Source organism: Xyrauchen texanus, chromosome 42 (genome assembly GCF_025860055.1).
Source record: "Xyrauchen texanus isolate HMW12.3.18 chromosome 42, RBS_HiC_50CHRs, whole genome shotgun sequence".
NCBI classification, from domain to species: Eukaryota; Metazoa; Chordata; class Actinopteri; order Cypriniformes; family Catostomidae; genus Xyrauchen; species Xyrauchen texanus.
In genome coordinates this window covers 24359012-24372031 of record NC_068317.1, presented here as the reverse complement: position 1 = coordinate 24372031, position 13020 = coordinate 24359012, and the positions used below count along the sequence as shown (strand labels likewise).

At 38.5% G+C, this 13020-nt stretch overlaps 1 protein-coding gene across 1 annotated transcript in view; it reads left to right on the top strand.

Moving 5' to 3' along the window:
* The window catches only part of fndc3bb (fibronectin type III domain containing 3Bb), a 78851-nt gene that overhangs the window by 22156 nt on the left and 43675 nt on the right, over positions 1 to 13020 (top strand). The window contains exon 4 of the mRNA XM_052115347.1: positions 11578 to 11654. Within this exon, the coding sequence (XP_051971307.1) occupies positions 11578 to 11654 (77 nt within the window). The remainder of the gene's footprint in view (positions 1 to 11577; positions 11655 to 13020) is intronic.

Genomic DNA, 13020 nt, shown 5'->3' with positions numbered 1-13020 from the left:
TATTCATACAGAGGTGCATATACACACAGCGGGACACCTCCTTCAGTAGCTGCACAGATATTCAACTGCGAGCAGCAGAGAGCAGGAGTTACAGGAACAGATGGTGCATAGCTTTATAAAAAATGCATTTGTTTTTTCAAACTCGGAAATTGAAGTGCTCAGATTACTTTGTCCGTCTCTCTCTTTGTTGCTCTGGTTTTTTCTTTACACTGTTTTGCTTTTTTTAGTAGCATTTGCTGTTTTTCTTCCCTTCGTTTAATGTGTGAGTGCTATTATCTGGTCTGCGCTCTTTCCTGAAGGAGGAAACCCCCTCTGCCATGCAGATGATCATAGCAGAGCTTCAATTCCATTCCTCTGACTCACTACACTGAGGAACAGTGGATTTTTGTGTGCATCATGGAAAGGCAAAGAGAGAGAGAGAGGTCTTAGGAAAAGGGCAGTGTTGTGTCTCTATCACATCCTTTTGTGGAAAGCACTGTGTGGATGTTTGTGAATATGCTGCTGTTTTGTTAATCCGTTGGCACTTTTTAAATGGCATTTTTGAAGGAAAGTTCTCAAAGGAAAATTTTGTTTCTTGAAGGTTGTTCTTTCGTAACTCGAGGAAACACAAAATCAAAATTGACCCTGTTTACTTTGCACATTGCATGTTCCTGATCTTGCTGTTAGCGATTCATTTGAAAAAATAATAATACTGAATACAGTTGAATATCCTGTTTTTATGGCACTTTATCAAAGTAAAATAGGTTGCAAACAGTTTTTGCTGTTGACTTTAATGGTGTTCTCAGTTGTTTATTTGAATCAGCTTTACCCTAGATGTTTTTCCTAAAATTCCTTATGAGGAATAAAAGTAGATGCAAATTAAACAATTATAGAAATGCATTTACAGTTTATGTGGATAGCATTGCTCAGATAAATTGGTTTTCGAAAAATTTACATCTATGAACTACGAATTTACGTCTGTTGTTTCATGTAAAAGCTTTCTTATCCCAAATGCCTGTTTTATAAACCTACTGCCGCCACATACTCACAGAATATTACACAGTGGAACATTCCACCAGTTTGTTTTTTCCTTCCTACTCTTCTCACTCTTTCTCTCTCATTACTCTTGCTTTTTCTTCTTTTTTTGCTGACCTACTATTTTCAGCTACCGCTGTGTCCTACAGTGGCATTCTGCGTACCTTGATGGGGCAGTGATTTAGTAATCAGAGTCTCAAGTTCCAGTATAACAAGGGCATGCATAAAAACAAACCAGCTAGATTGACACCTCTAGTCCCTGCCAGCTCACTAGTACAGTTTGCACTGCCTGGCCTGGAGAACGGGATTAGTGTGCACTTCACGGGAGTGAACTCCATAACCCGACTCTGCTATACTAACCTGTGTGGACCCAGATCACAGACTTCATCTGATAAATAATGTAAAACTGGGTTCTTATAGCAACTTCCAATGCAAGTCAGTGTGTCAGTGTATATTTTTGGTCTTTTTCTGTGAAATCCAATCTTGGGATGGATTTTAAAATCAAGGGAAATTAAGACGCCACACTGAGTTCTGTCTCTGTTGGCAGTATCATGAGCATTTTTAGGCTTTTCAAGGAATTTTTGGGCAGACAATGGCACCATTTATGAACATGACAGGCTTCATCCAGACAGGGCAGATCTAAGCATCTGTCTAACTCTCTCTCTTTCTCTCTGTTTTCCTCTCTCGCCCTCTCTATTTCTGTAGAATGAGAAGTTTAAATCCTGTCGGAGCAAAGAAAACTCCTTGCTGTGCACTGAGCATGTCAGAGCAAGTCTGCAATGAAAGACTAATATCTCCCTTATTTTTCTTTTGCCATTTATTCTACCCCTATGTGTTTCTTCCTAGTCTTCTTTACCATTTGTGTACTTAGTGGTCTTAATGAATTCAAAACAGACCTTATTTACTTTCTATAAGGAATAGTTCGCCCAAAAATTATTATTTACACTACTCACCATCAAGTTGTTCCAAACCAGGATGGTGTTATAAACTTACATTTGGGTCCGTTCAACACACAAAGCTATTGTATGTCTTCAGAATATTTCAGTCTGTTTTTAAGATTGTATGACAAAATTAAATTAAACTCAATTGAGTAATCTTCTACAAAATGTACATATTATGTACTAAGCATTATGTGAATTATTTCATTAAACTTAAAAACTTAACATTTATTCTTATTTTACAATGTGGTAGATTATATAAAGGTTACTCATTCTGTTAGATGGACATTTGCCATAATATTGAAATGTGAAAAACTTAAAGGTCACTCAGTACACTTTGTTTGGGTCTTCTTGACTTACAGTGACACCTAGTGGTGTGGAGGCAGCATCATTCAAAATCAAAAGTTTTCAGTTACAGATGTCATTGTAGTAATTCACTATTCACAATCAGCCATGATTAATTTAATTCAAGAGTGAAAGTGTCCAATAACAAGATGGTTAATTCTCAAACCAGCACCAACTATCATCCATGTGATTCTCTAATCAGTCAATCGTGAGGCAGCAGTGCATAAAATCATGCAGATACGGGTCAGGAGCTTCAGTTTATATTCACATCAACCATCAGAATGGGGAACAATTTGATTTCAATGATTTGGAGCGTGGCATGATTGTCGGTGCCAGACGGGCTGGTTTGAGTATTTCTGTAACTGCTGATCTCCTGAGATTTTCTCTCTAGAATTCACTCAGAATTGTGCTGAAAACAAAAAACATCCCATGAGAGGCATTTCTGTGGATGGAAATGTCTTGTTGATGAGAGAAGTCAACAGAGAATGGCCAGACTGGTTCAAACTGACAAAGTAACTCAGATAACCACTCTGTACAATTGTGGTGAGAAGAAGAGCATCTCAGAAAGCTATTCGATGCGGGTTGCCGCTGTTTTGGTGGTACGAGGGCGACCTACACAAAATTAAGCAGGTGGTTTTAATGTTGTGGCTGATCAGTGTAAGTTAAGCCGGTTTTATTAGATGACTCCCAACCTAGAGCAAGAAGGTAACTTGTCTCAGCTGTCATCTGATTTTATCAAATGCATAAAATACATGGATATCATTCTTAATTTTTTTTGTTATCTACTAAATAAATTTTTTCATGTAATTATGTATTTTCACAATTAAGTTGTTAAGTTAACATGCATAAATAATGATAGAAAAATAATTAAAACAGAATATCAGTAAAATGTATTCATCTGAAAGAAAAAACTTGAATTACATACTAAACAGGCCTATACATAAATCCATATTTAGATACCCATGTATTTTATTTCAACGTTTTATTAATTACAATTTTTATGTTTGTGGGGGGAGGATCGACATCACCTGATTTTAGGGTTCCCCCACCTCTGAAATCCCAATTTAAGCCCTGCCTCTGCTGGGGAATCACCCCACACAAGAGCCCCTTTAGTCTTGTACAGGTCAAACCGTGTCTCAGTGCCTCTCAGACCCGGCTAGTGAAATCTGCAGCTATAAGTCAGAGGAACATTTTATCATTGCATGATTCACACAAACTTCCGTTTGGTGGTTTCACAGATGTTGGGTGGGGAGAGGGTAAAGTTCTCACCCTGTCAACTCGGGATGGGAAATGAAAACAATGCTTTGAAACACCAGAGACGGCCTGGCATGATAGCAACTCCCTGATCCGATTCTCTGAATGGGCTTTTATTAATGAGACTGAGAGTAATTCAGGTCATTCCTTGGGCTCATCCAAGTATGGATACATTGGATACTGAGGTTGTACCAAGACAATCCTCACATCAAAACATTGGTCTTAATTAATCTATTTTTTAAGTAGTGATTTTATTGATTTATCATGAAAATGTATACAAATCAAAAGCTTTGAATTTAAAAAATAAAAATGAATGAATAGTTGTGTAGGATAAGAACAGTTTCTCCTTCTGCTCATTTGAAATCTAACAGAAATGTAGGAGTTATTTCAGCTCAGGTGGTAGAGCGGGTCGGCCGCTAATCACAGGGTTGGCGGTTCGATTCCTGGCCCACACGACTCCACATGCCGAAGTGTCCTTGGGCAAGACACTGAACCCCAACTCCCCCCAATGGCAGGCTAGTTCCTTGCTCTGCCACCATTGGTGTATGAGTGTGAATGTGTGTGTGAATGGGTGAATGGGACACAGTGTAAAGCGCTTTGGTAACCTCTAAGGTTAAAAAAAGGTGCTCTATAAGTGCAGACCATTTACCAATCTTTGTAATTTGTGTTAATAAAAGCCAAACAAAAACAAATGGCTGATATTTGCAGTTTAGGCTAGGTTTACTAGATTTTAAAAATGTTGGCTTTCAAATATGATGTTAAAGGAAAGTTCTGCATTCAATACAATTTAAGCTCAATCAACAGCATTTGTGGCAAAATGTTGATAACCACAAAACAAAAAGTTCGACTTGTTTCTTGTTTGTTTTAAAAAGTGAAAAACACAGTTACAGTAAGGGTTGTGGAAGTGAATTGGTTGATCCAAAAATTTTAAAATACCATTTCAAAGGTATACAGGGAATAACAGGGTCTACCAGCTTTACTATTGTATGTAACTTTAGACAGATACGGTTAGTAAACAATTTCATCACACTAAAATCATGTTAACAACACATGGCTAAATTTTTGAAACTGAGATTTTGTAAGTGCCTCACTGAAACGTCGAATTTAGCTTTTTTTTTTTTTAAGGAACGAGGCACTAGATTACATTGTTTGTGTGTGGTATCAACATTATATGCCACACATGCTGTTGATTTAGTTCAACTCAAATTGAACCTAGAACATTCCTTAAATGATTAAAAGTATTCATTTGATTTTCAAAAATTGCTATGCCTACATTTAAAAGAGGTATTTGTAGTGATATCTGCAAAATTGGTCTTTATAGTACTTACAGTAGTATGAGTTTGATAATAAGTGGTTTCGTACATCCCTACCCCTGCTGGGCTAATCAGCTGCTGAGAGCGGAAGGGTGATGGAGGGGTGGAGAGGGGGGACGATGACTTGAGGGTAGTCGTGAAGTCGTCTGGTTTTCCTGAAGGGCTGTTTGCACAATGCTGTCCACGCAAGGGCTGAATGATTCCGCTGACAATTTTATTGCGCATACTGAAAGCCAACACCCTTTCTCGCCAAGCATGATGGGAATTCATAGCCAAGTGCTACATAGCCACAGGGCTTCTGTTACTAAGGCATGGAGGATGTCCAGACAGACTGTTTGGAATATTTGTTTTTGGTGCATTTTGGTTTTACTTTGAAAGGGAACTTTCAGTAAGAACTTTAAACTGAGCACTATCAACATTTCTAACAACGTTGAGTTTACTCATTGAAAATCGAAGCATTTGTTCCCGTTTTCAATGACAAAATATTGTCAAATTAGCTTTTTACCCGATTCGGTTTTGTTTTGTTTTTAAACAGCCATTATGTTTCTAATCATTAACATGAACATCGCCACTAGTAGTCGACTAATATGGGTTTTTCAAATGCTGATGCTGAGACCGTTATGCATATCTTTGGAGCTATATGGTAATAGATGGCTGATATAATTTCAATATAGTATAGATAAATTAAAGGAATAGTCTGGGCAGAGTGTGTAACTTAATTTGCAGCAAAGTCATCGTGTTACGCACACCTCTCTTTTTGTGTGATTTCAGAACGCTTTTGGCTGATTTTGGGATTCTTCTGTTTGGCTACAATCTTTTGCAATACTTTCTCCACAAAAGTCAAGTAATATGCACATTCCACAATCTTGATAATCAGTATTGCACTAAAAACAAGAGGATTCCTAAATTTTACATGCTTAAAAACTCAAATATTTATTATGACAAGATGGGCGATTTCAGTAATCTGAGCCAGCATTCTTTATTTTACATTCCTACCTGTAGGCCCTGTTGCATTTGGACCGTTAACAGAGCATGTGTTTGTCCTCCTGTCCAAAAGGAGTGTGTCTCTGTGGCAGTCGTCCAAAAAAGACTGCAATAACTTTTATTAATGCAAAAACAAACATTTACAGTAAATATTTGGGACTGGTATGCACGTCATCCTGTGATTAGAGCTGTGTAAATGTAGTATGGAAAGCATAGCTCTACTGTCTGTTATATAACGTGTTTGGAGTTCATCAAAGCTGAGTTACAACAAAATGATCATTGCATTATATTTTGTTATGATAGTGGCCCAAGATGCCTAATTTTTCTGTCACAGCTGAAGGGGTATATAATAGCACTTGAATTAGAATAGATTTTGTGTCGGGATATTATTTAACATCTCTAAGGTCTGTAAAGGCACAAGTACGTCTTCATGATCATCGAGTCTGTTTGATAAACACTTTGGTGCAGATTTTCCTCCTCAGATGGAGAGAGACAAATAGTGTTTATATAGAAGACAATGGGCCATGCAATCACAGACACAGATGAAAACACACTTGCAGACACTGTCATGTACTGACAGACACAGAAACCCTCTCTAGAGAAAATTACGGTCTTCTATATACATAATCAGATTGTCTGCCGGTCTGTAATTCTAGTCTTTCATCTGGTTGGGTTTAGCTGAAGTTTGAAAAAGAAGAAATACTGATGGATGGATGGATCACATTGTGGTGTGTCGTCCAACTTTTGTCTGGCCTGTGTGAATGTTTTTCTCTTTATTAATGAAGATAAATTGATACGCCATTGCAAAAGGCTACATGTTTTTTTGTTTAGTTTCTTGGGATAAATGTAGATTCTGTCATCATTGAATTTGATGACTTTCATGGAACACAAAAGGAGATATTAGGCAGAATGTTCACTTTCATTGCAACTTTTATCCTTCTCCATAGTATTCCACAAAAGAAAGAAAGTCATACTAAATGGGGGTTAATTAATGATGACAGATGTTTAATATTCGGGTGCACTATCCCTTAAAAGAAATGTCCATTGTGATTTTACTTTCCACACATTCACAAACACACCCCAGTATATCATCATCATCACCCCACTATAAAGCTGATTCTGATTCTGTACTTATTCGAATGCTTAAAAACTCAGATCAGATTTGCAAACTCTTGCAGAAAAAGTGCTTCCTTTCTTTGCCCAGCAGTCCTCAGATTGATGCAACAGCATTCCTTCCCAAAACATCCTTTTCTTTCGCTCCCGTTTCTGCCCGTCGTCTATTTGTCTGGCCAAACTTGCCCTCCAATAGCGAATTAGAGAATCTTTCTTAGGAACTGATAGTTTGTGGGAAATCACACTTCCATTTTTGTCCTTCTGTGATCATGGATCTATGTATACACACATCTACACACTGTCAATCACTTTTTCTCACAAAGCAAGCCATAAATTGTCGCTTGGTAGCAGCTCCTCACAAGTTATCTGTGGTAAAGCTGACGTACACACACACACTCATATGCAAGTATGTCCATAGTGTGTCAGCGGCCCCCAGCAGCACTGAGCAGACTGTATGAAGTACACAGCAGACCTTGCTGTGGGGGAGATAGCTTCTCTCTGGAGCACAAAGGGGGGTTTGTTCTGCTGAAGAGGCACTCTGCCTCGACAGACTCCTGAGAAGCCTGGTAATCGAGCAGCCTTGTCTCTTCCTCCATCATTTTCTCTTTCTTTGCTGCTCTTCAAGCTATTAGTTGCTCAAACTAAAGGCCCCAGCACACTCAAGGTGAAGTGCTTCTTCGTCCTTTACTTAGAGCCAAAAACCAGTTCGAAACAGCTGAGCAACGATATACTGTTTGTGAACATTCAGACACCGGCCACGCTGCTGGGGGAGGCGTTTAGACGTACATTTAAATATGAGGATGCTCAAGACTTACATGTAAAACATCAACTAATATGACATTAAAGTGTCTTATCAATGACTTCTTGCCTCGTTCTATAAGCGGAATTTGCATAATCGAGGTCTGTAAAAGAAGCTGTTTTAACTACTCGATAATTATGTAAAGTAATATAAACAGTATGCAGTAGATCATGTGTAACTTGTAATGTTTACATTGTGCATTCATGGTGCTAATGTGTGCTAACACTCTATGCACGGCCATAATATACACAGAATACACTCTGTTCTTGTGATTAATTACACTGATACTACTGCAAAGATGGGTGTGTAAAGGAAAATGTCGAATGGTCATACAGATGTTGGTAGTTTAGCAGCTCGCTAATAACTCTGGACGCTGGCAGAGATTATTTTGCAGAGATGGGCCACTTCTATTAAAATTAATGGGAGAAATTGGAATGCTCAACCAAGAAGCTCTGAGCGCCCAATGGTCAACGGATGTTGGTGGTAAAGAACAACAATTTATGATTCCAGTATTGTCAGATTTTATGTTCTTTGATTGTAATCTTGACCAACCCTTTTTGAGATTTTGGTCTTTCTCCATTCAATTACAGTATATAGGAGCTGCTCTGGCATGACTTGAAATAGCCTCCCTAGAGTGTTCCAAAGATGGCCGATAGGGGACTGACTTGCTAGAAAGTCTTTGATACTGGTATTTTCATTTTGACTGACTGACTAACATCTTAACTGACTGAACAGGAATTAATTGTGGGCCTCAAAGTAGGTGGAGCTACAGGTCACACCTATCAATGACTTGGATCAATGGCAGTAAGAAGGTGTTTAGCAGCCGGTACAAAGTTTTCCTGAAAGTTTGCCATTGCAAGCTGTTACTAACCACCGAAACACCTTATTTTTGTCCTGGTGTTGTTCTAAATGACATCACACATGTTCGGCCTTCGAATTCATTGGAAGTGTGCAGCGGCCTTTAGGTTTAGGGATTCAAACAAATCCCTTAGCCAAAGTATTAAATGTCTTCACCTAACTTGTCCTGCACATAACTCAAATTGTGCAGCTTGTTGTGGAGAAGTGCACTTAAATTTCGGGTCACTTGATCAAGTTATATTTTTATAGAGACAAGGGCAATTTCACTAAACAGTTGCACCACATTTGGCCATGCCGACAGCGCATGCAAATAATCAGCGATTTTACCGTGCACAATTAATTATTTGTGAATTTCCTCCGCAGTGTTTACCGTTTCTGAAAAAATAAGCCTACAAATGGCTTGCTTAATGTTTTCTTTGCATATTATTCTGGGAAAGAAGTATTTTAACACCGAAAAGTTAAACACCTTTAAATACGCAATGTATCACACTACGGTTTGAAATGTTTGTTGCATAATGTGAACTGTTTCTTATTCTATAAATGAAAATAGTAGGCTGCATATCGTCACTGTCTGATGAAAAATGTGTATCTCCACTTTTGGCATAGATGGAATGCGGAGAATTGCCTCCTCCTACTGTTTGAATTGTGCATCAAAATGACCAAAGAAAAGATGTTTAATCAGGCTATATGTTTAACAAATATCTTCATTGGCCTTGAGAAGTGTCCATCAAAACAGTGTATGTCCCGCCCTTATGTTTTTAAGAGAGTCATCGAATTTACCTCAGCTGTCCGGCTGAAGTGTAGTGAAGAGATTGCCTACATCGTGCTGACTCTTTGATTTCCCTGACAACCAAAGCCATTCATGCATGCACAGTGTCAGGTGGCTTTAAAAAGTAGACTATACCAGCCATATATGGTTGCCATATTTTCATCTTCACGAGTGAAAGTTAATTCTGACGCAATTTATGCGTTGGACCCAGAAAACGCGTCTCGAAACTGAACTTGTAGAAACCCTTGTCATAAAACTGATATTGATCAAAACTAGTAAGTGGAAGCTCTGATTATATCCAAAAATGTATTCTCTAGCAGTCGATAACCTACCAACTGAGTTCTTGGAACACAAACAGATTGACTCGAGTCTACAATGTAGTATATACTGTGCAGTATGCAGTAAGCAGTAGGCTAACATTCCATTCCGAACACAGCCCTCTCTCTCTCTCTCTCTCTCTCTCTCTCTCTCTCTCTCTCTCTCTCTCTGTCTTTGTGGGTCAAGGATGAAAGGGCTCTCTTCATATGAAGATCCAGTGATACAGTCCTGTCACTCAGACAGCTTAAAAGCCCCCTTTGCGCAATCCTAAACCTCAAACCAAACTCTTCATCTTTCACAGGCCGGTCGGTGCGAGAGAGGGTGGTAGAACGGGGTGGGCAGTTCGGGGACTTAGCATACCTGCGCGAGACCCTTTCCAAACACACAGAACAATCGCCCTGTGAAAGTTTATTTTAAGCCACTGTGCGTACACACTCTTGTCCCCATGAAACGACCCACACACATCGGTATGTACACACTCCCCCTCCCCCTCCCCCTTCTCTACTGCACTAAAGAAACTCCTGTGAAGCCCCTTCAACACAAGCACAAACAGTCTTATTCAAACCCAGTGACCGCGCAGCTCAACTAGCTGGATAGATACTGACCCCTGTATTGACTGATGGACCTGGGGCCTGACGGAGAGCCGCAGAGAAACTGTAAAATTCATCAGGGTGATTTTGTGATTTACAGCGCTGGAGACTGTCATGCCACGGTTCCTGCAGTGTCTGGACGAGACGGCAATGTCTTAAACAGCTGGTGAAGAGAGCCCCCGGACGAGGGCACCGTTTAGGGCTGCGTGATAACGCAAAAACTGAGTATTTCCTTTTATATTGTAGTTGCATTCCATTTCGATGAAAATAATTCACGTTACAGTAAGTAACAAGCTGAGAATTGTGTTCCTGAAATATCTAAGAGCTATTTTTTAGGGGCCGTGTCAAATCAACCAAATTTTAAAAAACACCCCTGGCTGACATTTTCTGAAGAAAGATAAACATAAAAGATGATGAAAGCCAAAATATTAAACACCATGGATCAATGTTTACTAGGTAATCCATTAGTTTGTGTAGTATTTTGATCAGGAGGATCTCTAGATGATGCATACCAAATTTCATGCAAATCAGACAAACAGCCTCCAAATGTAGAAAGTAGTTTGTTCCAAAAAACAAAAAAGTGGGAGAAATTCTTTCTTGTGGAAAAGGAAATTCATATGAGCATTTTATTGCTTGAGTTATTGGATGTGCATCTCAGGGCTTTATATTCTGACAACAAACAGTGCAAGTGGGGGTGGAGGAGGTTCATTCAGTGGGGTCCCACGAGAGCCATAACAGAGAAGGTTTGTGGGCATTGTAAATGCAGCTGTGACTGTTTTTTTCCTATGGTGCACCAGTTGGACCTGATGGCTCAAATTCTTCTCCAGTATAGAAGCCGTGGACTGCGGTGAAGCCATAAACAATGCTTTAATCTGTTTGTTTAACCCAGTGTCACTGTTCCAAATACAGCCCTGTGGAGAGTTCAGCTGGCTAGTGGTTAAAAGATGGAGTGAATTGAACTGAAGTGAATTAAAATTAGAGAAATCACAGATATTAGGGGTGTAACTTTGTGTTCGGTCGCTTATAGCTGGATGGCATTTACAGTTACTTAAAGTTCAACTTTAAGTTAATCTTAAACTTAACAACACATGAACTGTTCCTTTAAGCTAGGACAGGAGAAACTATTTGAATATAGAACAAATTTCCCGTAGCCCCTTTTCTTTGCTTAAACGGGCATTACGTGATGGAATGAGGGGGCGGAGTCAGTGTTGTGTTACTGTGTGGCATTTTTGTCTTTCTGTCGCTGTTTGATTGACATCTTTCTTTTCTTTTTCTGCTTTAGGGCCTGCTGAAGTTCCCATGATGTCACCAAACGGTTCCATTCCACCAATCCATGTTCCTCCTGGCTACGTCTCCCAGGTAACCAGCTGGAATGGATCAGGGCTGTGTTTGGGTGGCGAAGCCTTTCTCGCACAATAAAGATGTGATTTCACCCCCACGGGCAAAAAATATATCCCTTTCTTACAAAAACACTCTAAAAGTGGGTGTCCAGTATGCAGCAACAAAACAAATGACGCACATACATTCAAGAAACACAAGTTGTTCATCTTTACAATGATTCTTTCTGAACGTGTCAGAGAGTTTGCTAAAGGTCAGCGGCAGTGACATTTCAGCAGAAAGGTCAAAAAAGTATTGTGGAGAGGGTGGAAAAAAAGGGTTTTGAGTTGTTTGTGTAAAAAATGAATAGGGGGTTATTATGCCACAGAGAGCACTGGTGTAAATATGATTAATGAGTACATACCACCAAAATGTGAAGGGCAGGACCGGCCAAAAAAACTAAAACGTAAAATGGACACATTGGCACTAATTTCCCAGGACTTAAAAACAGTGGGTATATCAAATAGTTTTGATCACAGCTTGAACCTGGAGCAGACTGGTTCTCTGAGGGATGATTTTTCTTTTGTCACTGGCCTCATTTTCTAACCAAGTATGATCCTAAAGTCATGTGATTTCTTCCATGTGAACTGTTCCAGCAGGTCTGTTTAACTGCATACGTGTCAAAGGAATGTGCTTGATGGCTGTTACATTACCAATGCCTTGTTTACTTAGCATTCCTGCCCATTGTTTAAAGTGGCACTGAATGTCTGTGGTTGCCTCAGTAACATTTGGCACATTGTATCTGGATACAAGCTGTATTATTTGTTGGGTGGATCACTAATGGCTGCCGTAAAATAGTGTGTTTGGTTGGGAATTGTTTGGCTTGACGCAGTTTATTATAGTATATATATATATATATATATATATATATATATATATATATATATATACTGTATATATTTATATAAAGTATTTATTATAGAATTAATAATGTCATTTTGTCTATAATATTAGCAATTTGTTCTTTAGTTAGTTTAGTTTTTACAGGGTTGTTATAGTATTTTTTTTTTAATTATAATACATTTAAAAAAAAAAATATTCATTTTTAAAAATGTATTTAGTTTTATTTCTATTTCATAAAAAAAAAATCTGTTTAGTTAATTAATAACAAATAACACAACAAAATTAATAGCTTTTTTATTTATTTATTCAAATATCTTTAACAGTCTTAAATATCTCAGGACCATCCAGTGTTATGGCTATCTAGTGGCATTTTTCTGTTGTATAGGTTTCAGATTTTACACTATGTGTGTACTTCTGCTAAAATTTGTTTATGCTAATTTTTATGAAATTTTTTGTTTGTTTTGGGGTAAATGGTCTGCAATTATATAGCGCCTTTTTAAATTTA